We start from the raw sequence: 23198 nt of genomic DNA on the forward strand, positions 1-23198 counted from the left end.
ATTAAATTAAGTTGTTTTGTTTGGCATTCAAACCCAAGAGGTTAGATTGGATGTAGAAAATGGGTTCAGGTCAGTTGGAGGCTGGAAATAAATTCCTAGACAACAAACAAGGATCAGAGGACCGAGAGATGGAGGTGTTATCAACCTGACACCCAGTTCAACTTTCAAAGCCACAATAGAGAATGGAGAAATATATAGCCAAAACCTGTTTCTCAATAGAATCAACATCCATGAAGTTATGTGCAATTAAGGCTTGACTGGAAACACAATCCTCACGTTTTGTGAAGAAAATATGAGGAGGGTACATCTGTAGGCCTGGGAAATTTGCCATTTTTCCATTTCTATTGAGTAGTCAATGATTATAAATGGGAGAATTGTACGGAATCTGAGTTCCTTCTCAGCTGGCTTCCCAGCACTCAAGGAAGGAAGCTGGATTCATTTAATGACTGTGTGACTATGCCAAGAAAGGTGGTAAAAATTGAGTGTGAATACTTAATAATAATAATAATAATAATAATAATAATAATGATGATGATGATGATGATGATGATGATGATGATGATGATGATGATGATGATGATGATGTTGTTGGAAGGGACCTTGGAGGTCATCTAGTCCAACCCCCTGCTCAGGCAGGAAACCCTATACCATTTCAGACAAATGGCTGTCCAGTCTCTTAAAAACTTCCAGTGTTGGAGCATTCACCGCTTCTGGAGGCAGGTTGTTCCACTGGTTAATCGTTCTGTCAGGAATTTTTTCCTTAGTTCTAGGTTGCTTCTCTCCTTGATTAGTTTCCATCCGTTGCTTCTTGTCCTGCCTTCAGGAGCCTTGGAAAATAGCTTGACTCCCTCTTCTTTGTGGCAGCCCCTGAGATATTGGAATACTGCTATCATGTCCCCCCTCGTCCTTCTCTTCATTAAACTAGACATACCCAATTCCAGCAGCCTTTCCTTATATGCTTTGGCCTCCAGTCCCCTAATCATCTTTGTTGCTCTTCTCTGTACTCTTTCTAGAGTCTCAACATNAGTGTGGCCTTACCAAGGCATTGTAAAGTGGTATTAATACTTCACGTGATCTTGATTCTATCCCTCTGTTAATGCAGCCCAGCACTGTGTTGGCCTTTTTGGCAGCTGCAGCACACTGCTGGCTCATATTTAAGTGATTGTCTTGCTTAGCAATGGAAATTCTAGTCCCAATTATGATCATAAGTTGAGATCTAGTTTCCAGGTTAAGCACCAATCAGTTAAAATCTAGTTGTAGATCTTTTTGAGGAAAAGTTTTTTCGAGATAATTTATGAGGGTTCAGGTCCTGGTATTAGGTCTGGTCTATATCTTCTAGTTCATCAGACTGAAGTGAAGATTCTTCTTTAATTTATCAAATCAGATCAAGCTTGATCTCATTTGATAATTAAAGAAGAATCTTCACTTCAGATCAAGCTTGATGTTACTGCCTTTCAGTAGGATAAGGCAGAAAAATCAGTCCAATCATAATACAGGTAGTCCTCAACGTATGACCACAATTGAGCCCCAACTTTCTGTTGTTAAGAGAGACATTTGTTAAGTGAGTTTTGCCCCATTTTACGATCTTTTTTGTCAGAATTATTAAGTGAATCACTGCAATTGATACGTTAGTAACCCGGTTGTTAAGTGAATCTGACTTCCCCATTGGCTTTGCTTGTCAGAAGGTCGCAAAAGGAGGACTACATGACCTTGGGACACAGCAGTGGTCATAAGTATGAACCAGTTGCCAAGCATCTCAATTCTGATCACATGACCCTGGGAATGCTACAAAGGTTGTAACTGTGAAAAATGGTCATGAGTCACTTTTTTCAGTGCCGTTGTAACTTTGAATTGTTGTAAGTCGAGGACTACTTGTACTTAAAATATAAGAATAAAGTTAAAAAGGGTTTAGCAGCAGCAGCAGTTGTACAAGTGCATTCAAGTTTGCTATCTCTATGTAGATAAGAATTTATTATTTAATAGTACTTCTTTTAAGCTTCAGTAGCAGAAGAATTAAATGAAACATGACATGGGGCACCTTCGTTCAGGTCCGAAAGCCATCATATATAGGTGTAACTCAAAACTCACAAGGTGTTTTTTGTTATTCTTTTCCTTGTCATGGCAACGGGCCTTCTTTTGCTGCAGAAAATGATGTTGTAAGTCAGGGGTAGTCAACCTTGGCTCTTTTATGACTCGTGGACTTCAACTCCCAGAATTCCTGAGCCAGTCATGCTGGCTCAGGAATTCTGGGAGTTGAAGTCTATGAGTCATAAAAGAGCCAAGGTTGACTACCCCTGCTGTAAGTTGTAGCCCCTAACAGAGACCTGCACTAGGTGTCATTACGCTCTGCACCTTTTCTCTCCGTACAATTGCTGGACTTAAAAAAAACCTCGCTGAATAACCTAGGACAGGGGTAGGCAACCTTGGCTCTGTTATGACTCGTGGACTTCAACTCCCAGAATTCCTGAGCCAGCATGGCTCATCATGGAAACCTCTCCCTTTCCCCTCAGAATGGCTGGCTCAGGAATTCTGGGAGTTGGAGTCCACGAGTCATAAAAGAGCCAAGGTTGCCTACCCCTGACCTAGAAGGTCAAATTTCTGATATGCATGGATTGATTTAATGACTATCCAGACTTTGCCATCTGAGGGCTGATGGCGCCCATCTGCCCTTGTTGAATGGCATGCAAAAACAAAAAAACAAAACGAAGCGAAAACTCCCAGTAATCTGAAATAAACTAAATGAGCAGTGCATTTGTGTTATATCCTCCAGAAAGGTTTCTTCAGCATAATTGCTCTGTTTAGATCCGCTGTGTCAAGAAATCAATGGATGTTGTATATTAGGCAGTGTTTTTCTGATTGTTTTTGATACTTCGATTCTGCGTACATGTAGTCCTTGTTAAGCAAACATTGCAGTCATTATGTCAACCTTTTGTCTATGAAGCAAATGCCACAGTTGTTAAGGAAAACTATTGTATCTAATGGGCGTTTTTTGCCGGAAACCAAAAATAAACGCTGGTTTTGGGGAAAAAAAAGAGTAAATTCTTGTCACCTAACTGTAGGATGCTACAAATGGCTGTAAACATGGAACAGTTACTAAGTGCCCCAAATGTGATCACATGACAGGAGGGGAACTGCTATTGAAACTTCAAAATGGGTCGTAAATAACTTGGTAGGGTTTGTCATAACTTTGAACTGTCACTAAGTGACCAGTTGTAAGTGGAGGACTATCTGTACAAACATTCAGGAAGTGTAATACAAGTAGTCCTCGACTTACAACAGTTCATTTAGTGACTCTTTGAAGTTACAACAGCACTGAAAAAAGTGACTTACGACCTTTTTTTACACTTACGACGGTTGCAGCATCCCCATGATCACGTGATCCAAATTCAACCACTTGGCAATTGACTCATATTTATGACGATTGCAGTAATCTCCTTTTGCGACCTTCTGACAAGCAAAGTCAATGGGGAAGCTGATTCACTTAACAACCGTGTTACTACCTTAACAGCTGCAGTGAGTCACTTAACAGCTGTGGCAATAAAGTTCATAAAATGGGGCAAAACGCACTTAAAACTGTCTCCCTTAGCAACAAACATGTTGGGCTCAACCGTGCCCATAAACCAGGGACTCTATTTTTATATTTAGATTATGGATTCATTTCTGATTATGGAAAAATATGCTCAGGAGATAAACTGTGGCCTTTGCTGTGGTGTATGTTTTGTTTGAGATTAATATCTCAAACTTTTATTATTTTATAGACACGGTCAACCTTTTATCAGTGTTTTAAAGGCTGTGTCGCCCTGCCCCCCCTCCTGCGAATGCTGCAATATTATATATAATCCAGCGAATTCTTTGTAGGAATCAAAAAGGGAGAGGTTTGATTTGTATTCCTTTCTAGCTGGATTCCTCCATAATTAACCTACTGTAGAAAGATAAGAACTGCTTCACCTTTTCAGGAATGTAGGTCTGGCTGGGTTTTCCATTTTTTGTGTATGCGTGTTTCTTTTTTTCCACCTTACAAAGCAATGGGACGTCTAGTAAGTTATTGTGGCCCCCCCCAAAAGGCACGTGCATTTCTTTTACGTTATATTTTAACCTTCAAAATGCTAAGCAATTGATTTAAAAGCCACAAACATTCTTTGAAGTTGTCATATTTAAATACTTATGAACGATCCTTCAATAAGTTATCCGTTATTTTTTATTTATTTATTTGTTCAATTTCTGTAGCCGCCCTGGGCAGCTTACAATTCAAAAAATATATTACAGTTTTTAAACTATTAAAATATAAAATAGTAAAATATTTAAAAATCAGTGTATTAAAATATATTACAGCTAAAGATATTAAAAGCATCTTAAAACAATAGAAAGAATAAAAATATAGTAAATATATAGCTTTGATATATTTTTTCGAGGGAGGAAGGAAGCTCGGAGTTTCATTTGTTGTTGAAGTGAAACTTTTTGCTATCCTTTTCTCAGAAATTCAATTTACTTTTTAAAAAATCAATTAACTGCTAAACATGTGAATTAAAACGAACATAGCCAAAAGGACGATTAAGGTGGAATAATGTAACACGTGTTTCTAGAAATTTCTTTTTTTAAAACAACAACAACACATTTTATTAGTTTTCCATTTTACACCAACAAGGCTTAAGAACCAACGTGGAGATAGGGTAGTCAATTAAAAAACAATAACATTATAAATATACAGCTCACACAATGTTCCTTAAAATTTCCCTATCTGTTTAGGATATTATGATCAAATTAATACATTTCTCAAACAAATTCATTCATTAATGTATCTCTAGATATAAATTCCATTAATCAATAACAATTTTCAACAGCTCATTATCCCATTAAAAACCTGTTTTACGCTTTATTAATTTTTCAAATGTTTAAACTTAAACTAACACTTTCTATCTATTTAAAATATTATAATCAAATTAATACATTTCTAAAACAAATTCATTCGTTAATATATCATTACATATAAATTCCATTAATCAATAAAAGTTTGCAAAAACTCATTATCTATCCCATAGGATCCTGTTTTACGCTTTATTAATTTTTCAAATATTTAGACTTAAACTAACATATTTATTTACTATTCAGGTGCCCCTAATTTCTCTTGTTTACACATGTTATTTCCATAACTAAATTCTTACATTTCTCAACTACATTCTATTCTTTTTCAATAATTCTCCAATTATTAATTTCTTAGTTTTTTGAAGAAAGAGGAAAGGAACAAAAGAATTTCTCGGGATGATAATTTAGGAAATAAAACAGTTTCTGCATAAACACTGTGAAGCAACAAGAACACAGGATAGAAATGACTTTACAAACAAACAAAAAATAAACAAATAGTAAAACCTTTTTCATTAATGTTATTTAGAGAAGAATATTTATTGTTCTGGAACTGAATATGAATCTCCACACAGTTGCCAGGAGAAGCAACAACATACAACTAGATCCTGTGGGTAATATAATATTAATGAAAAGCAGAATCTGAATCCTATATACTTCCATAGTTTGCAAATAATCCCAATTCAGGAAAAACCGAGAAAAAAAACCCATCCGTTTTCCAGGAGTAGCATATAATTACATTTTCCTCATTTTCATAGTTGTTTTGAGTCTAGAACAGTGGTTCTCAACCTGTGGGTCGGGACCCCATTTGGGGTCGATCGACCATTTCATGGGGGTCGCCAAGCAAGGCTGTCCGCCATTTTTTTTGTCCGCCATTTTTTTTGTCCGCCATTTTTTTCCCCTTTTCCGGTGGGTGCCTTACCTCCCTTGGGCTGGGCCAGCTGGTGGTCGGCCTGCTCCGTCTCTGCCGCTTGCCAGCTACGCCTCGGCCGGCGCAGGGGGCGGAACCACGCATGTGTGGCGCTCCCGGGCAGGGAAAGTCCTCGACTTACGACCGGTTGGGTAGTCCTCGACTTACGGCCGGTTTAGTCCTCGACTTACGACCGGTTTAGTCCTCAACTTATGACTGGTTGGGGTCGCGGCATTAAAAAGGTTGAGAACCACTGGTCTAGAATCCAGCCCACAAGATATCTAAAATATAGAAATGCGTGTTTCTCTTACTTTTTCCTCACAGATTCTCTTTTCCTTTTATGGTGTTGCACAATTGGTGGAGCTGTTTATTTATTTATACAGAAATGCAATTGATAAGCTGCTGGCCTGCCAATCACTTTGGGTGGTTCATGGTTACGGGTAGCCCTTAACTTACAAGAGTTCATTTACTGACATTTTATTCCCTTGCTTTGAACACTGGAAGACCCATGTCTCTGTAGACATCACATTTCCTGTGTTGTACTTCAAGCATTCTTACCCTGCTGGTAAAACGAGGGTCATTTTAGGGGTGGTGGTGGTGTTTTTAAATAGAACTTTTTGACAGGATGATAAAGTGAAGATTTTTTGGAGAAAGCCGGTGCCAGCTTAAAAAGAGGAATTCTGTTGCTGAGATTGTTTTTTGTTCCTCCACACCCAGCACTGACATTTTTTAAGCTGCATGCTTTTTTCAGACTTGACAAGAATATGGCTGCATAAATCAGTCTTCAAACAAATTGGAAGCACTTTGGATCGAGGGCTGTGACGGTGTTATCAGAAGCTACCTTGTCTCGGCAACTGATTGGATGTGTATTTATATAAAGGAGAGTTTCCTTTCCATATGGCTGGCTTGAATTTCCCCCAGGGGATGGGTGTGTTTTAACAGCAATAATTAGTACCCAGAGAAGAGAATATTTGTAGCTCAGGTTGAAATGAGGGGCCCTTGGTGCTCTCTGAGCTTGGTTGTTTTCTTGCAGACGTCTCAGTATCCAACTAGGTAACATCATCAGTGTCAGAATGGAGTGGGATTTCATTTCTGATTACATACAAGTGGCTTCACCTATCAGTGGCTGGAGAGTGCTTGGTGGTGCCTCCCATTAGGCTGTGTTTACAGTAAGGGCAAGCCACTTGTAAAGGCCCTTGTCTGATTCCTCCTCCTTTCAGCCTAGCTGGCAGCTTCCCAACACAGGCTATTCAGACTGTGGATTTGCCTTGGCGTTTTGCAGAACCTTGCAGGTTATTTCCTAGCTATTGCTAGCTATATCATAGTTAGAAAGACAGTGCTAAACTTCCCAGCACCCACCAAACCGAGTCCTTCTTCAGAAAAAGATGGTCTCTTTCTACAGCCACCTGCCCCAAAAGACTTGGTTCTGAGGAAGGACATTGTACCCCTCTGGAGAAGATTTATGTGTTTATTTGTTGATTAGATTTTTTTTTATTATGCCTTAATTACTTTATAAGTAACTCAAGGAGGCAAACATACTTTCCTTTCTCCTCTTATTTTCCCCACAACAACCCTACGGACTACATTGGGTTGAGAGAGAGTGACTGGCCCAAAGTCACCTAGCAGGCTTTGATGCCTAAGGCGGAACTAGAACTCACCGTTTCCTGGTGTTTGACCCAAAGTCACCCAGCCGGATGTCATGCCTAAGATGGAACAAGAACTCCCAGTCTCCTGGTTTGTAGGCCAGCATCTTAACCATTAAGCCAATTGTACTTATAACTAGGGCATTTCATGAGCTACTATGATAAATCAAGATTTCTTCCACAGTGAGGATGAGTTTAACCCAGACATGTCAAACTCGCGACGTCACGTGACATCACGCAATGTATCGGGATGGTTTTGCCATTGCCGGCAATGGGGTGGGTGTGGCTTCCAGATGACGCATGTGGCCCGTGGGCCGGCAGTTTGATACCCCTGGTTTAACCATTCTTACCTGCACTCTCTCCTCTGCTGGGACACAAGAATGCATGTGATTGTTTGATGTTTCTAGCAGTTTTAATTAGTTATACTTAGTGTGACATCTGAACCTTGAGCTGTTGTCTTCTTTAATGACAGTTGTTGAATTCCTGATTGACCCTGGATTTTTTTCCATTAACTTTCCTTTCCTTTTTCCTCCTTCCAGTTAAGCATAACTCCTAGTAATTTCACAGACAGATTCTTCAGAAAAAGTTTGCCATTCTGTTCTTGTTTCTGGATTCTCAGTCTACCTATAACCTTGATATTTATCATTAATCTAAATTAAAATAATTGTAGCTTTGACTGGGGAATTTCTCCCATATGGATAATGGTCTTTCTCATGAGATGGAGTATGGCTAAACCAGGGGTAGGCAACCTTGGCTCTTTTATGACTGGTGGACTTCAACTCCCAGAATTCCTGAGCCAGCATGGCTCAGCTTAGAAACCTCTCCCTTTCCCCTCAGCGTGGCTGGCTCAGGAATTCTGGGAGTTGAAGTCCACGAGTCATAAAAGAGCCAAGGTTGCCTACCCCTGCCCTATACCATAGGAAAGCTATAGAGAAGGTCCATCGTAAATTTTAACCGCTACACTTTTATAAAAAAAAAATACAAGAAACATAGCACAGTTTCTGAAAACTCAATGAAGTGTAGGGAAGATTCTTCATCTAATTTTTTAATTTCCTTATTACAAGTAGTCCTTGGCTTATGACCACAGTTGAGCCCAAATTTTCTGTTGCTAGGTGAGATGGTTGTTAAGTGAATTTTGCCCCATTTTACAGCCTTTCTTGTCTCAGTTGTTAAGTGAATCATTGCAGTTCAGTTAGTAACCTAGTTGTTAACTGAATCTGGCTTCCCCTTTGATTTTGCTTGTCAGAAGATTGTGAAAGGTGATCCCGTAACCCCGGGATACTGCAACCGTCATAAATATGAGTCAGTTGCCAAATGTTTGAATTTTAATCACGTGACGATGGAGAGGCTGCAACATAAGTATGAAAAACGGTCATAAGTCACTTTTTTTCCAGTGCCATTGTAACTTCAAATGGTCCCTAAATGAACTATTGAATGTCAAGGATCACCTGTAGTCACCCAATCAAAACTGGATGACACTTTTCCCTCGTACAACTTTCAGCTTTATATACCTGCCTCATGTTTGTTCTTGGAGGAGTGGAATTGTGTTGTTTTGTGCTAAAATGTACATTTTCCCCCCTTCTTTCACAGCTGTTCCATGTGGCCTATGTACTGATCAAGTTTGCAAATTCCCCCCGTCCAGACCTGTGGGTACTTGAGCGGTCAACTGATTTCGGAGTTACCTATGATCCTTGGCAGTACTTTGCCTGTAAGTATGAGAGCAAATTAAAATAGCTTACTCGTGAGAAATCCATCTGTCTATTCATGATGTTTGCAAAGAATGTTGTGCATCTCTTCTGCCTTAAGTGCGCTTGAGGTAAGTGAAGAAATGTCTATGCCAGGGGTAGGCAACCTTGGCTCTTTTATGACTCGTGGACTTCAACTCCCAGAATTCCTGAGCCAGCCATGCTGAGGGGAAAGGGGGAGGTTTCCAAGCTGAGCCATGCTGGCTCAGGAATTCTGGGAGTTGAAGTCCACGAGTCATAAAAGAGCCAAGGTTGCCTACCCCTGGTCTATGCAGAGGTTTTGCATTCCAGCTGCGACTTGCACGAGAGACATCACCTGAGAGAGCTCGGAGACAATTCTCCCTTTTCATTTCTTCATTACCCAATTTGATGAGCTCTGGTGGCACAGTGGTTAGAAAACAGTACTGCAAGCTAATTCTCCTGAGTGCCGTCTGCCACCACTTCGGCAGTTCGATCCTTACCAGCTCAAGTTTGACTCAGCCTTCCATCCTTCTGAGGTCAGTAAAATGAGGAACCAGATTGTTGGGGGCAATAGGCTGACTCTGTAAACCGCTTAGAAAGGGTTGTAAAGCACCGTGAAGCAGTATATAAGTCTTAAGTGCTATTACTATTGCTATTGCTACGTATTCTGGATGTAACCAATTTTATGGCATCCCTTAAGCAAGTTTATTTATTTAATTTATTTACCAAATTTAGGCACCGCTCATCTCCCTATTTAAGTGACTCTGCATGGTTTACAGATAAAAGGGCATAAAATCATGTAAAAAAATACAGCTGAAACAGAATTGAAACTGAATGACAAAAAGATAAAAGTGGAGATTAAGAGATAAGTTAAAAGGTGGGAGGGGAGCTCTGAGACCACCAACCATCCCCAAAGTTTGCGCACCACTTGCCAGGAGGATAACCTTGTGTTATGACAAGGTCAAAATTACTGTATTTTGTAGCTTAGATAAAATGCATTTCTGGCTACCTGGTGTTCTTCACTGTTCTCTGGAAAAAGAAATGTAAGGAAATTCGGTCAGAGAATTTGTTTTCTCAGTATGAAACTGCCTACTGTTCGCAGAGCAAATCTGATACAGGTCTTCGAATTACAACAGTTCATTTAGGGACCATTCAAAGTTACAACGGCACTGAAAAAAGTGACTTATGACAGTTTTTTCCACGCTTAATGAGCGTTGCAGCATCCCCAGGGTCACATGATCAGAATTCAGACTCTTGGAAACTGACTCATATTTATGATGGTTGCATGATCCCCCTTTGCAACCTTCTGACAAGCCGAGTCAATGGGGAAGCCAGTTTCACTTAACAACCGTGTGGCTAACTTAACAACTGCAGGGATTCACTTAAAAATGGTAGCAAGAAAGATTGTAAAACGGAGCAAAGCTCACTTAACAAATGTCTCACTTAGCAACAGAATTTTGGGGCTCCATTGCAGTCATAAGTCGAGGACTGTCTGTACTTAAGTTGGCCAAATGCATCGGTTTCCTCTGAAAACACATCCATTTCAAACAAATGGAGAGAACGCAAGTTGTTTGAAAGTATTAAACACCGGCTTCTCCAGGGAGAAGTAATAGTAATTGGTAGAAGATGTGAATTCAGTTTTATGATGATTTGTTAAACAGAAAAACCTGGAAAAAGAATATCTGGGAGAATAAAACAGGAACATTTTCTCTTGAGTGTGCTACACCTCACAGTTTTTGACAGTGAGGCATTAAGTTTACCTCACAGGTAAAAGAATAAGCGTCTTTATCCTAAAGAGGTTCTCAAACAATAACAGAAGGCTTTATGCCAATGACTTACATTTTATATATAGTGGTAGTTCAATCAATCAGAGCTGGAAGGGACCTTGTAGGTCTTCTAGCCCAACCCCTTGCTCAAGCAGGAGACCCTATACCATTTCAGACAAATGGCTGTCCAGTCTCTTCTTAAAGACTTCCAGTGTTGGAGCATTCCTCGCTTCTGGAGGCAGGTTGTTCCACTGGTTAATTGTTCTAACTGTCAGGAAGTTTCTCCTTAGTTCTAGGTTGCTTCTCTCCTTGATTAGTTTCCATCCGTTGCTTCTTGTCCTGCCTTCAGATGCTTTGGAGAATAACTTGACTCCCTCTTCTTTGTGGCAGTCCCTCAAATATTAGAACTTTATTATTATTATTATTATTATTAACTGGAAGAAATCGTTCCTTGAATAATACATGAAGATTTATATAATAATATCGTGACTTATGACCGTTTTTCACACTTACAACCATTGCAGCATCCCCACGGTCATGTGATCAAAATTCAGACACTTGACAACTGACTCATACTTATGACGATGGCAGTGTCCCTGGGATCATGTGATCCCCTTTGGTGACCTTCTCACAAACAGTCAATGGGGAAGCCAGATTCCCTTAACAACTGTGTTACTAACATAACAATTGCAATGATTCCCTTAACAACTGTGGCAAAAAATCTCATAAAACAGGGCAAAACTCACTTAACGAATGCCTTACTTAGCAACGGAAATGTTGGGCTCAGTTGGGGTCGTAAGCGGAAGACTGCCTGTATAAAATGCAGTATTTGACTTTTTGTTCTGCATTTCTATATTTACAGTTTCCGGGTGAATAAGATTTTACATTTGTGTTTAGTAAAGATTCTAATCTTGTTAGATCTGAGAGTCTTTTGCCAAGTTAAGTTAATGCCTGAATTACTGCCTGGAAAACTGAGTGGTTTTGGATTTGAAGTTTAACATGTTTATTGGATTAGCGGGTTATCACCGTTAACAACTGAATTACTAAATCCAAGAATCCATTGGCTGCAATCATTTGCTCTGGGATAATCCCACCGAGTCCATCTGTGTGTTATTAATGCACAGACTGACCTAACAGACATATCTAATCGTCATACTACATAAAGTAGATGGATCTCTAGGTGCCCATAAACAATTGTTACTTTACTGTCATTGCTTCTAAGCTTGCAAAGTAAATTTCAGAGTACAAAAAAACCAAAAGAGTTAAGAAAGAAAAAGGAAAAATAAAAGAGAGAGCAGAATTTTTTATTTTAATAACAGTCACCGAAGCAAGTTTTTGTGCTGTGCATTTGAATAGCTTTACAGATAGTCCTCGACTTACAACCACAATTGAGCCCCAAATTTCTGTTGCTAAGCGAGACATTTGCTAAGTGAATTTTGTCTCAGTTTACTACAAGCTACAGGTAGTTTGTGAGTTATAAATAACTGAAATAATAGAACGCATATAAACCATATACTTTCCATTAAATGAATAAGTATCTTGTTTTTGTTCTTTAACTACAGATAGTGCTCGACCACAATTGAGCCCAAAATTTATGTTGCTAAGTGAGACAGTTGTTAAGTGAACCTTGCTCCATTTTACGACCTTTCTTGCCACATTTGTTAAGTGAATCACTGCAGTTGTTAAGTTTAGGAACATGGTTGTTAAGTGATTCTGGTGTCCCCATTGACTTTGATTGTCAGAAGGTTGCAAAAGGGGATCACCTGATCCCAGGGACACTGCAACTGTCATAAATATGAGTCAGTTGCCAAGCATCTGAGTTTTGATCACATGACCACGGGGAGGCTGCAATGGTCGTAAGTATGAAAAATGGTCATATGTCCGTTTGACCAATGCCATTGTAACTTTGAACGGTCACTAAATGAACTGTTATAAGTCAAGCACTATCTGTATTACTGCTTGCTAATTCTGCACACTTGTAACCTCTGCTCTGCAAGCCTTGTTTAGACTTTGTTGTTGTTAGTTGCGAAGTCGTGTCCGACCCTTCGCGACCCCATGGACAACGTTCCTCCAGGCCTTCCTGTCCTCTACCGTCTTCTGGAGTCCATTTAAGCTCACGCCTACTGCTTCAGTGACTCCATCCAGCCACCTCATTCTCTGTTGTCCCCTTCTTCTATTGCCCTCAATCTTTCCCAGCATCAGGCTCTTCTCCAGTGAGTCCTTCGTTATCATTAGGTGGCCAAAGTACTTGAGTTTCCACTTCAGGATCTGGCCTTCTAAAGAGCAGTCAGGGTTGATCTCCTCTAGGACTGACCGGTTTGATCGCCTTGCAGTCCAGGAGACTGGCAGGAGTCTTCTCAGCACCATAGTTCAAAGGCCTCAATTCTTTGGCGCTCAGCCTTTCTTATGGTCCAACTTTCACAGCCATACATTGCAACTGGGAAAACCATGGCCTTGACTATACGCACTTTTGTTGGCAGGGCGATGTCTCTGCTTTTTAGTGTGCTGTCTAGATTTGCCATAGCTTGTTTAGACTACATTGCTGAAAATTAACATGGCTATCCTTTAGTATTAGACTATCCTTAGAGTTTTCAAGTAACAAATTGGTGTGCTTATTTCACTAGCATCCAATTGGGATTCAGGACAATAATCTAAACGCATTTTTTTTCATAGTAATTGAAATCATATCTCCTTCAAATTGTAACTCACCATGTGGTCAGACTTACGTGCTCTATATGCTAAGCCGTATTATTTGTTTTAGGCTTACAAAGGGGTGTGAACTTGGCCGTTTTGACATGTGAAGCACATGTTGTGTTATGGCAGTCTTTCTTAACCTTAGCAACTTTAAGATCTATAGATTCCCAAAACTCCCCACTCAGGTCAATTCTGGGAACCAAGTCCACACATCTTAAAAGTTATCCTGGTTGAGAAATGCTGCTTTTGAGGATAGTATTAAGTGTGGAACAGCCTACTATGACTCGTTTAGCAAAACACGGTTCTTAGCCATAGCTGAGGAAAATATGTGAACCCAGCTTTGGAGAAATGTGAAGAGATAAGCCACCTGCCCCAGCAGAATTGATTTAATTTTGCTTCTTCCTTTAAGATAAGACTATTGCAAGCTTGGCAATCTGTACATTCTTTTGTGATGGATCGGTTCCTGCATAATTTTCAGGAAGACTTTATTCCAAACAAAAGTTTATCTGTCTTCTTCCTGATCCTCAACTTTCCAGCTGTTTTTGCAACTGTGCAAAATCTCAAGCTTCTTTTTTTTTTTGTTATTGGGATTCTCTGCGCTGTGCATTTATTTATTTGTTTGTTTGTTTGTTTGTTTGTTTCCCTTCGCTTGGAGACTTCTTCTGAAAAGCAAAGTTTTCCTCAAACACTTCCCAGATGTTAAACAACATATCTCCCAACATTCTTTTTTATTAAAAATAAGAGGATGTGGGAACTTCATCCAGGTGCCAGGAATTGAATTTATTTGATTGAATTTATGCGTGATGAATTTATGGGTGATGAATTACAACCTACAACACAACTGAGCCCAGAATTTTTGTTGCTAAGCGAGACAGTTATTAAGTGAATTTTGCCCCAGTTTACTACAAGCTACCTGTATGTGAGTTATAAATAACTGAAATAATAGAATGCTGGGTATATGCCCCATATTCATCCTATTTAATAATCTGAACTCCTTCTGCAGCTTCTGGATTATTGGAAATAAGGACGGCAGAAAAAGAGATAAAATATTTTCCTATGCTGATCTCAAATGCAACTTCCATGCTCAGGCAGTAATTTGTATTCTTCCAGCTTTATAGAAGATGGACCTTTTTTTTAAGGATTTGGTCTGGTAGCAACATCACAAGAAGTTCTCATGGCACTTAAAAACAAAACAAAAAAATCTCAATGCTCTATTTTCATTTTCCAGTTTATCCTAAACCAGGGGTAGGCAACCTTGGCTCTTTTATGACTCGTGGACTTCAACTCCCAGAATTCCTGAGCCAGCATGGCTGAACTTGGAACCTCTCCCTTTCCCCTCAGCATGGCTGGCTCAGGAATTCTGGGAGTTGAAGTCCACGAGTAAGAGAAAAGGAAAATTTTGATTTTTCCTTTGCTTTTTTCCACTGCCAGAATTTCATTTAGGAGACTTTAAATGTGCCATTGTCTCAGCCAGTGGTGAGATTCAGCCAGTTCACACCACTTCGGCAGAACCGGTAGCTAATTTTTTGTTGCCCAGGCCCACAATGGACTTCAGGAAGCCGCATCCACACAGAGAACTGGTTGTTCACCTATTCAGCCTTTCAGCTATATATTCTTACTAGGATAAACAGCTTAGTGTAGAAAAAGAAGATTTGTCAAGCAAATGATCAGCCTAGAGTCCTTACAATCTAAGTCCAATCCCCCTTGAATTCTGTTGACACTGTTCTATCTCCAATTATGCTGACTTTTAATGTTGACCATTAGATGACTAGATATTTTTTTTTGGTGTATAGGCCCCTGAAATAAATAATAAACCAGCTTAATTGGAAATTAATGGGTAGTCCTGATTCTTCATGCCTGACACTTAGTGATACATGCAAAGGCCTTTCATTGTTGGAAAATTCTCTATACATGCAAAGTGTTATAAATTATTTTGGGGCAAATCACACCCTTCCAGATTGTAAATCTTGTCATCTGCACTCAATAGCTTCCAGGAGAGATTGCTTAGAGAAATTTGGCCTGAAGAGCACAGAGAAGATTACCAAAGATGATGATGTTATTTGTACCACTGAATATTCCCGCATTGTGCCCTTGGAAAACGGGGAGGTAAGTAGCTTTAATCGCTTTTCTAATTCAAGTTCTATGTTTAAAGCGATAGGATTAGATTACAGGTAGTCCTCAACTTACGACCACAATTGAGCCCAAAATTTCTGTTGCTAAGTGAAACATTTAAGTCAATTTTGCCCCTTTACACAACTGTTCTTACCACAGTTGTCAAGTGAATCAGTTGTTAAGTTAGTGACATTGTTGTTAAGTGAATCTGGCTTCCCCCTTGACTTTGCTTGTCAAAAGGTCGCAAAAAGTGACCCCCGTGACATGGCAACCGTCACAAATATGAGTCAGTTGCCAAGTGTCTGAAGTTTGATCAGGTGACCATGGGGATGCTGCAGTGGTCATAAGTGTGAAAAATGGTCATCGGTCACTTTTGTCAGGGGCGTAACTTTGAAAGGTCACTAAATGAACTGTTGTAAGTCGAGGACTACCTATACATACATTAGTCGACTGTCCAACTAACAAACCCAAAAATGGAACCTTCAAGGCTTTGGAGTGCCATAAATATAAAACATTATTGAATACACATCTCGGAACTGAAGAAGCAAAACCAACTCTGGTTTTCCCGCCTGAAAATCTGCCTAGGTTAGGGGTAGGCAACCTTGGCTCAGGAATTCTGGGAGTTGAAGTCCACGAGTCATAAAAGAGCCAAGGTTGCCTACCCCTGGCCTAGGTAAACAGTAGCGTCCCTTGCCCCCACCTACTGGGTGCTCACATTGTCCAATCAAAAAACTTCGGCTTGTTATGGGAACGGTCCACTTCTCTGTCAAGCACCTGCATTAGTAACCTTGGCATTCCTGCAGGTCCTCATGATCCGTGAACAGCTTCTTGGAATCGCATCTCCCCCCCTGCACTTTCTACCCCTCCCTCCTTTTCTATGGCATGTTGATTAGTGATTCAATCTTGACAACATTTGCATTACATTCTTCTTGGTGTGATGGATTGGATTGAATGTTCATAGATTTCATGATACTTGTTTCTGTCTGGGAGTGAAGTAAGAGTTTGACAGGTGAATATATGAGTTCAGTTTCTGTGCTTAATTTGAAATCACGCACAATCCCTTTTTTTGTCTATACATTCGGTATAAAAAAGATTTGTCTGACTAGGTTTTAGTTAAGATTTATGAAACAAAGTTCGAAAAGTACTTAAGGTAGGAGGGCAGTAGAAAGAAGAGGCAGGAAAAATTAAAATATTGGGTCTGGCATGCAGCAATCAATAAGGAATATTGTAGAAATTCCACCTAGAAACTGTTGGAAGTCTATTTGCTTATTGATTAAATTTATACCCCAGTCTTCTGTGGGATATATGTCTTCTACCTAAGCTTTCGTTTCTTGTTCAAGTAGTCTTCAAATATTCCCCAGACTTCTCCTAAATGTAATTTTTAGCAACAGATCTAAATGTTACAGAAGTAAAGGATGAGATTCTTAGTGTTCCAAGTTGTATAATAAAGATCTAATTTCATGCCTGGAAGAAGAATTAAAGGGAAAAAAATTACTTTAGCGCTGTCATGCTTGCAAATTCATTGGAGAAGGTCGTGATACTTGGAATGGTTAGGGCAGGGGTAGGCAACCTTGGCTCTTTTATGACTCGTGGACTTCAACTCCCAGAATTCCTGAGCCAGCCATGCTGAGGGGAGAGGGAGAGGTTTCCATGCTGAGCCATGCTGGCTCAGGAATTCTGGGAGTTGAAGTCCACGAGTCATAAAAGAGCCAAGGTTGCCTACCCCTGGGTTAGTGGAACAAGAAGAAGGGGCAAGCAAAGAATAGGCTGGCTTGATAACATCAAATCTGACACAAAGATGCACAACCAACAATTGAAAGAAGCTGCACTCGACAAGGGTGGCACTGAAAGCAGTTGCCTATAAAGTCGCCAAGAGTCGGACACAACTAAACGGTTAAATAACAAGAATATATTCAGCAACAACATTTTTTCCTTCTTCTTCTTAGCAGATAGCTGATTTTCTTGCTTTTTCCAGTCTCGTGAACTTTACCTTTTAATCATGTTTTGAGCTTTCTGAAGCTGATAATAGACTGTGGGATTTTGCACTTCTTGCATCCTGTTGCTAAATTCTACCGTAATTTTGAGTCCTGCTGGCAGAATTGTTCCATCTGTGTTAAATGCTGTGTTCCAGCTGGCAAATCCTACTGAGAATTGGGGAAAGAGATGGGATGTATAGCAAAAAAAAAAAAAAAAAAAAGATATTGTACAGTTGCAGGCATCCTTTCTCACAAAGCAAAATAGAGGTAGTCCTCGACCTACGACCACAATTGAAACCACAAGATTTCTGCTGCTAAGCGAGATTGCTGTTAAGTGAGTTTCGCCCCATTTTGCAGCTTTTCTTGCCACAATTGTTAAGTGAATCACTGCAGTTGTTAAGTTAGGAACACGGTGGTTAAGTGAATCTGGCTTCCCCATTGGCTTTGTTGTTCAGAAGGTTGCAAAAGGGGATCATATGACCCCGGGACCGTCGTAAACATGAGTCAGTTGCCCAGCATCTGAATTTTGATCATGTGACCATGTGGATGCTGCAAAGGTCATAAGTGGGAAAAGGGTCATAAGTCACTTTTTTCAGTGCCATTAATAACTTCAAATGGTCACTAATCAGCCTGTTGTAAGATGAGGACTACCTGTATTGTCTTTACAGAGGCAAACACATGTCTTTGTGGAGAAGAACTGAAACACATAATTCCACATGGATGGCTGCTTGTCATAGCAGTTTTGTCATTTCTAAATGTTCAATAACATTAAAGATATAAACCTGGGTTATAGCATTTATCAAATTAAGTGCTAAACATTCACAAATGTTTGATGCTGAGACATGCATCTGCAGATATTCCTTAAAAAGACTGACTGTGGTTTCACAATCTTGTAAGCTTGATGGTAGTTCGGCCTAACGTGCCAATTAGACATGGGCTGTGGTGAGATTAATTTTATGAAAGAATATCCTACATCACAATCTGTGGCTAATTTATAGGTAGTCCCCAACTTATGACGATACATAAACCGAAAAAGTTGTAAAATGTGGTCACATGACTGTAGGATGCTGCAAACAGCAGTAAATAACAGAGTAACAGAGTTGGAAGGGACCTTAGAGGTCTTCTAGTCCAACCCCCTGCTCAGGAAGGAACTCCTATACCAGGGGTAGGCAACCTTGGCTCTTTTATGACTCGTGGACTTCAACTCCCAGAATTCCTGAGCCAGCATGGCTCAGCTTGGAAACCTCTCTTTTTCCCCTCAGCATGGCTGGCTCAGGAATTCTGGGAGTTGAAGTCCACGAGTCATAAAAGAGCCAAGGTTGCCTACCCCTGTCCTATACAAACCCTATACCAAATATGGGTCAGTTGCCATGCACTCGAAGTGGATTCACACGATCATAGCAGTGTGAGGCCCATTGGAAGTTTGGAACTGGGTGGAAAGTACCCCCCCTAGGAAGATCTGTCATAAATTTGAGCGGTTGCTAAGAAACCGGACGTAAGTCAAGGACTACCTGTATATCATTTCTGTAAATTTTGCATTGTTGCCTCTTTGAAAAATGTTGCAACTCAATTTTGTTAATGAAGTAATCTGTGTAAATGATGTCGTTGCACAAATTGTGAAACTGGATCCAGATTGTGTATATTGTGTCAATCAGGGTTATATGCACAACTTCACGAGGGACATACATCTAGCCAGTCAGATCAGCTGAATCTACCCTGATCAGTGGGGTGACATGTGTCATAGCCAGATGGTCATTATATGGAAATTCACTTTATTAGACCTTTGATTCCAATGTAATTCCTTACTTCAGTTAATCTTTAATGTTGTTTCTTAATCTTGGCAACTTAAAAGATGTTTCGACTTCAACTCCCAGAATTCTGGGTGTTGAAGTCCACAGATCTTAAAGTTGCCGAAGCTGAAAAACATTTACCTATAAAATTAAAGTTTTCCTGTATTATTCTTTAATATTTTGTTTTCGTCTATCTGGAACGATTGTTGAATTTGAAGCCACATTTATCATGAACTGTGAGAACTCATGAAATTAATATTAGACCCTGAGCCACAGTGCTAACCTGTAATCTAAAACATTGCTCACAAGTTTATTTTTCATCCCCAGTTGCCTCATCTATAAAGCCAGCATAGTTATGATTTATCTGCCAGGTCTGCTGTGCAGTGGAGTGAGATGAGAAAATAATTTACCCTAAGCTTTAAAGAAGCACATAAGAATTGAATTAATCCGACCCTATAGACAAATTATTTCCAGATGAAAAATCAAATGGATTTTTACCCTACTAGAAACATTCCCAGAAATCTGACATCTCAAAATAAAACTGGAAAGACATGGGGATTTATTTTTTTCCAAGGATTTTTAATTACTTCAAATCCTCCTCCCCATCTTAGCTGAAAAGTTGGATGATGAAATAATTGATCGTATATATTTTAAATAATGCATAATGCTGGAAAAAAAGGTAAAGGTTTTCCCTTTCTAGTCGTTTCTGTGTTCATCTCCGTTTTTCTTAGCTGAGGGAGACAGCATCGTCTGAAGACACTTTTGTCGTCATGTGGCCAGCATGGCTATATTGCTGAGGTGCACGGAACACTATTACCTTCCCACTGAAGTGGTACCTATTTATTGTTCTTGTTGTTAGTTGCAAAGTCGTGTCCAACCCATCGCAACCCCATGGACAACGTTCCTCCAGGCCTTCCTGTCCTCTACCATCTTCTGGAGTCCATTTAAGCTCACGCCTACTGCTTCAGTGACTCCATCCAGCCACCTCATTCTCTGTCGTCCCATTCTTCTGTTGCCCTCAATCTTTCCCAGCATTAGGCTCTTCTCCAGTGAGTCCTTCCTTCTCATTAGGTGACCAAAGTCCTTGAGTTTCAACTTCAGGATCTAGCCTTCTAAGGAGCAGTCAGGGTTGATCTCCTGTAGGACTGACCGGTTGGATCGCCTTGCAGTCCAGGGGACTCGCAGGAGTCTTCTCCAGCACCATAGTTCAAAGGCCTCAATTCTTTGGCGCTCAGCCTTTCTTATGGTCCAACTTTCTATTCGCAGTTGCATGCTTTCAAATTGCTCTGGCAAGCAGGATCTGGGGAAAATAATGGGAGCTCATTCCATCATGCAGCGCCCAGTTCTTGAACCCGGGCTCTCAGCTTTCTAGTTGACAAGCTCAGCATCTTTAACCGCCGAGCCATTGCGCCCCCCTCATGCTGATAAAAGTTGAAATGTCTTCATTCGTGAAATAAATTAGTCTATGTTTGGAAGGAAGCCTTTTTCTACCATGGCGTCCGCTCTCTGGAATATAATTCTTCGAGAAATCAGATTGACCCTCAACCTTGCTGGCCTTCCTCAAGCACTAAAAACTTGATTTTGTGCCCAAGTGTGCAGCCCTTGTCTTCTGGCTGTGTAAATGGTTGATTTATAATTTAGCTACCATGTGTCTTTTTTTAACGTATGTATTTTTTGTGTTTTTATTGTAGTTTTTATCTATTTTTATTGTAAGCCGCACAGAATCACATATACGAGATGAGATTTTGATATAAATCAATAAGATAGATAAAGAAAGAAAGAAAGGAAGAAAGAAAGAGAAAGAAAGTGTAAAAGAAAGGAAGGAAAGAAGGAAGGAAGGAAAGAAAGAAAGAAAGAAAAAGAAAGAAAGAAAAAAAGAAGGAAGAAAGAAAGGAAGGAAGGAAGGAAGGAAGAAAGAAAGAAAGAAAGAAAGAAAAAGAAAGAAAAAGAAAGAAAGAAAGAAAGAAAGAAAGAAAGAAAGAAAGAAAGAAAGAAAGAAAGAAAGAAAGAAAGAAAGAAAGAAAGACTGGAAGTATATCCAAACCAGCCGTTAACGTATGAGACACTTCCTTTCATTTTGTATTATTCCTAAATCCAAGAATAGGATGGATAAGAAGAGCAAAAGATTAGTCAGAGTTAAAAAAAAATTACTGATGATATTTCACATTCAGGAAAGAATTAGTCAATTTTTATTGGCACCAAAATACGCATTTTCAATCCCTTCCCCTTCCTTTTCCCCCTGTATTTTCTGTGTCTGTGCCGAACAAATAGTTTTTCATTCTTTTGATACAGTAGATGATGGTGATGGTAGTAGAAACGACAGAAAGCAGAGAAATCTGTCTAGTTTCTGCCAAAGAAGAAACGGAAATTCTTCCTCTTCTTCTTTCTGAGATCTTGAGGTGGTGGTAGGGTGAGGTATTTGTGTGGATGGGAGGTGACATTGGGAGAGAGATTAAAGAATAAAGAGGGACATGGTGCCAGCCAGTTGCTCACAACCAGAAGGAAGGGTGAAGGAAGACACATCTGATCCCTTGAGGGACAATGGGAAGGGGAAAGCAGAAGTAAGAGAGGGAGGACTAAAGATGGCAAGAAAGAAAGAAAGAAAGAAAGAAAGAAAGAAAGAAAGAAAGAAAGAAAGAAAGAAAGAAAGAAAGAAGAAAGATAGAGATAGATAGATAGAGATAGATAGATAGATGTTTATGTTTATTTATTTAAATTTTATTTAGATAGATGGATGGATGGATGCATGGATGGACGGACGGACAGATAGATTCAAAGTAGGAAAAGAACAGTTAAAAGTTCCTTGAGAAGGGAGGAGAAAAATTCATAGGACTTAAACTGAGGTTGATACCATGTGATACCATGTTATCCATCCATCCATCCATCTTTCCTGTTGAATAGAATAGAATAGAATAGAATAGAATAGAATAGAATAACAGAGTTGGAAGGGACCCTGGAGGTCTTCTAGTCCAACCCCCTGCTCAGGCAGGAAACCATATACCATTTCAGACAACAGTATCGTAAAAAACAGAATAGAAACACAACTTAGGCAAGAAAATGGTAAGTGAGCACCTGTCCACCCTAGATGAATTCAAATCACCAGGACCAGATGGATTATACCCCGAGGTTCTCAAGGAACTGGCAGATGTGCTCTCAGAACCACTGAACTATATCTTTGAAAGATCCTGGAGCACTGGGGAACTACCAGAGGACTGGAAAAGAGCTGATATAGTTTCCATCTTCAAAAAAGGGGGGGAAAGTAGAAAAAATAATTCTTGAGTCATGTGATCCATAATATAGGTAGCCCTTGACTTAAACCATTCATTTAGTGATCATTTGAAGTTACAACAGCAGTGCAAAAGGTGACTTTATGACCGGTTTTCACACTTACAGCCGTTGCAGCGTTCTCCCCTAGTCAAAATTGCGACGCTTGGCAACTGGCCTGTATTTATGTCGGTTGCAGTGTCCCGGGTTCACTAGATCCACTTTTGAGACCTTCTGACAAGCAAAGTGAAAGGGGAAGCCTCATTCAAATAATAATAATAATAATAATAATAATAATAATAATAATAATAATAATAATAATAATAATAATAATAATAATAATAATAATAATGTTGGAAGGGACTTTGGAGGTCATCTAGTCCAACCCCCTGCTCAGACAGGAAACCCTATTCCAGTGATGGCAAACCTTTTAGAGACCGAGTGCCCAAACTGCAACCCAAAACCCACTTACGTATC

The 23198-nt window shown here is 39.7% G+C and overlaps 1 protein-coding gene across 1 annotated transcript in view; it reads left to right on the forward strand.

Moving 5' to 3' along the window:
• LOC107296137 (laminin subunit alpha-5-like) overlaps window positions 1-23198 on the forward strand; it is a gene marked incomplete at its 3' end in the record, with an annotated part of 77223 nt that overhangs the window by 52404 nt on the left and 1621 nt on the right. The window contains exons 3-4 of the mRNA XM_015825481.1: window positions 9004-9121; window positions 15567-15685. Of these exons, the coding sequence (XP_015680967.1) occupies window positions 9004-9121; window positions 15567-15685 (237 nt within the window). The remainder of the gene's footprint in view (window positions 1-9003; window positions 9122-15566; window positions 15686-23198) is intronic.

The sequence above is a fragment of the Protobothrops mucrosquamatus genome, unplaced genomic scaffold (genome assembly GCF_001527695.2).
Source record: "Protobothrops mucrosquamatus isolate PMUCROS unplaced genomic scaffold, P.Mucros_1.0 scaffold2658, whole genome shotgun sequence".
Taxonomy (NCBI): Eukaryota; Metazoa; Chordata; class Lepidosauria; order Squamata; family Viperidae; genus Protobothrops; species Protobothrops mucrosquamatus.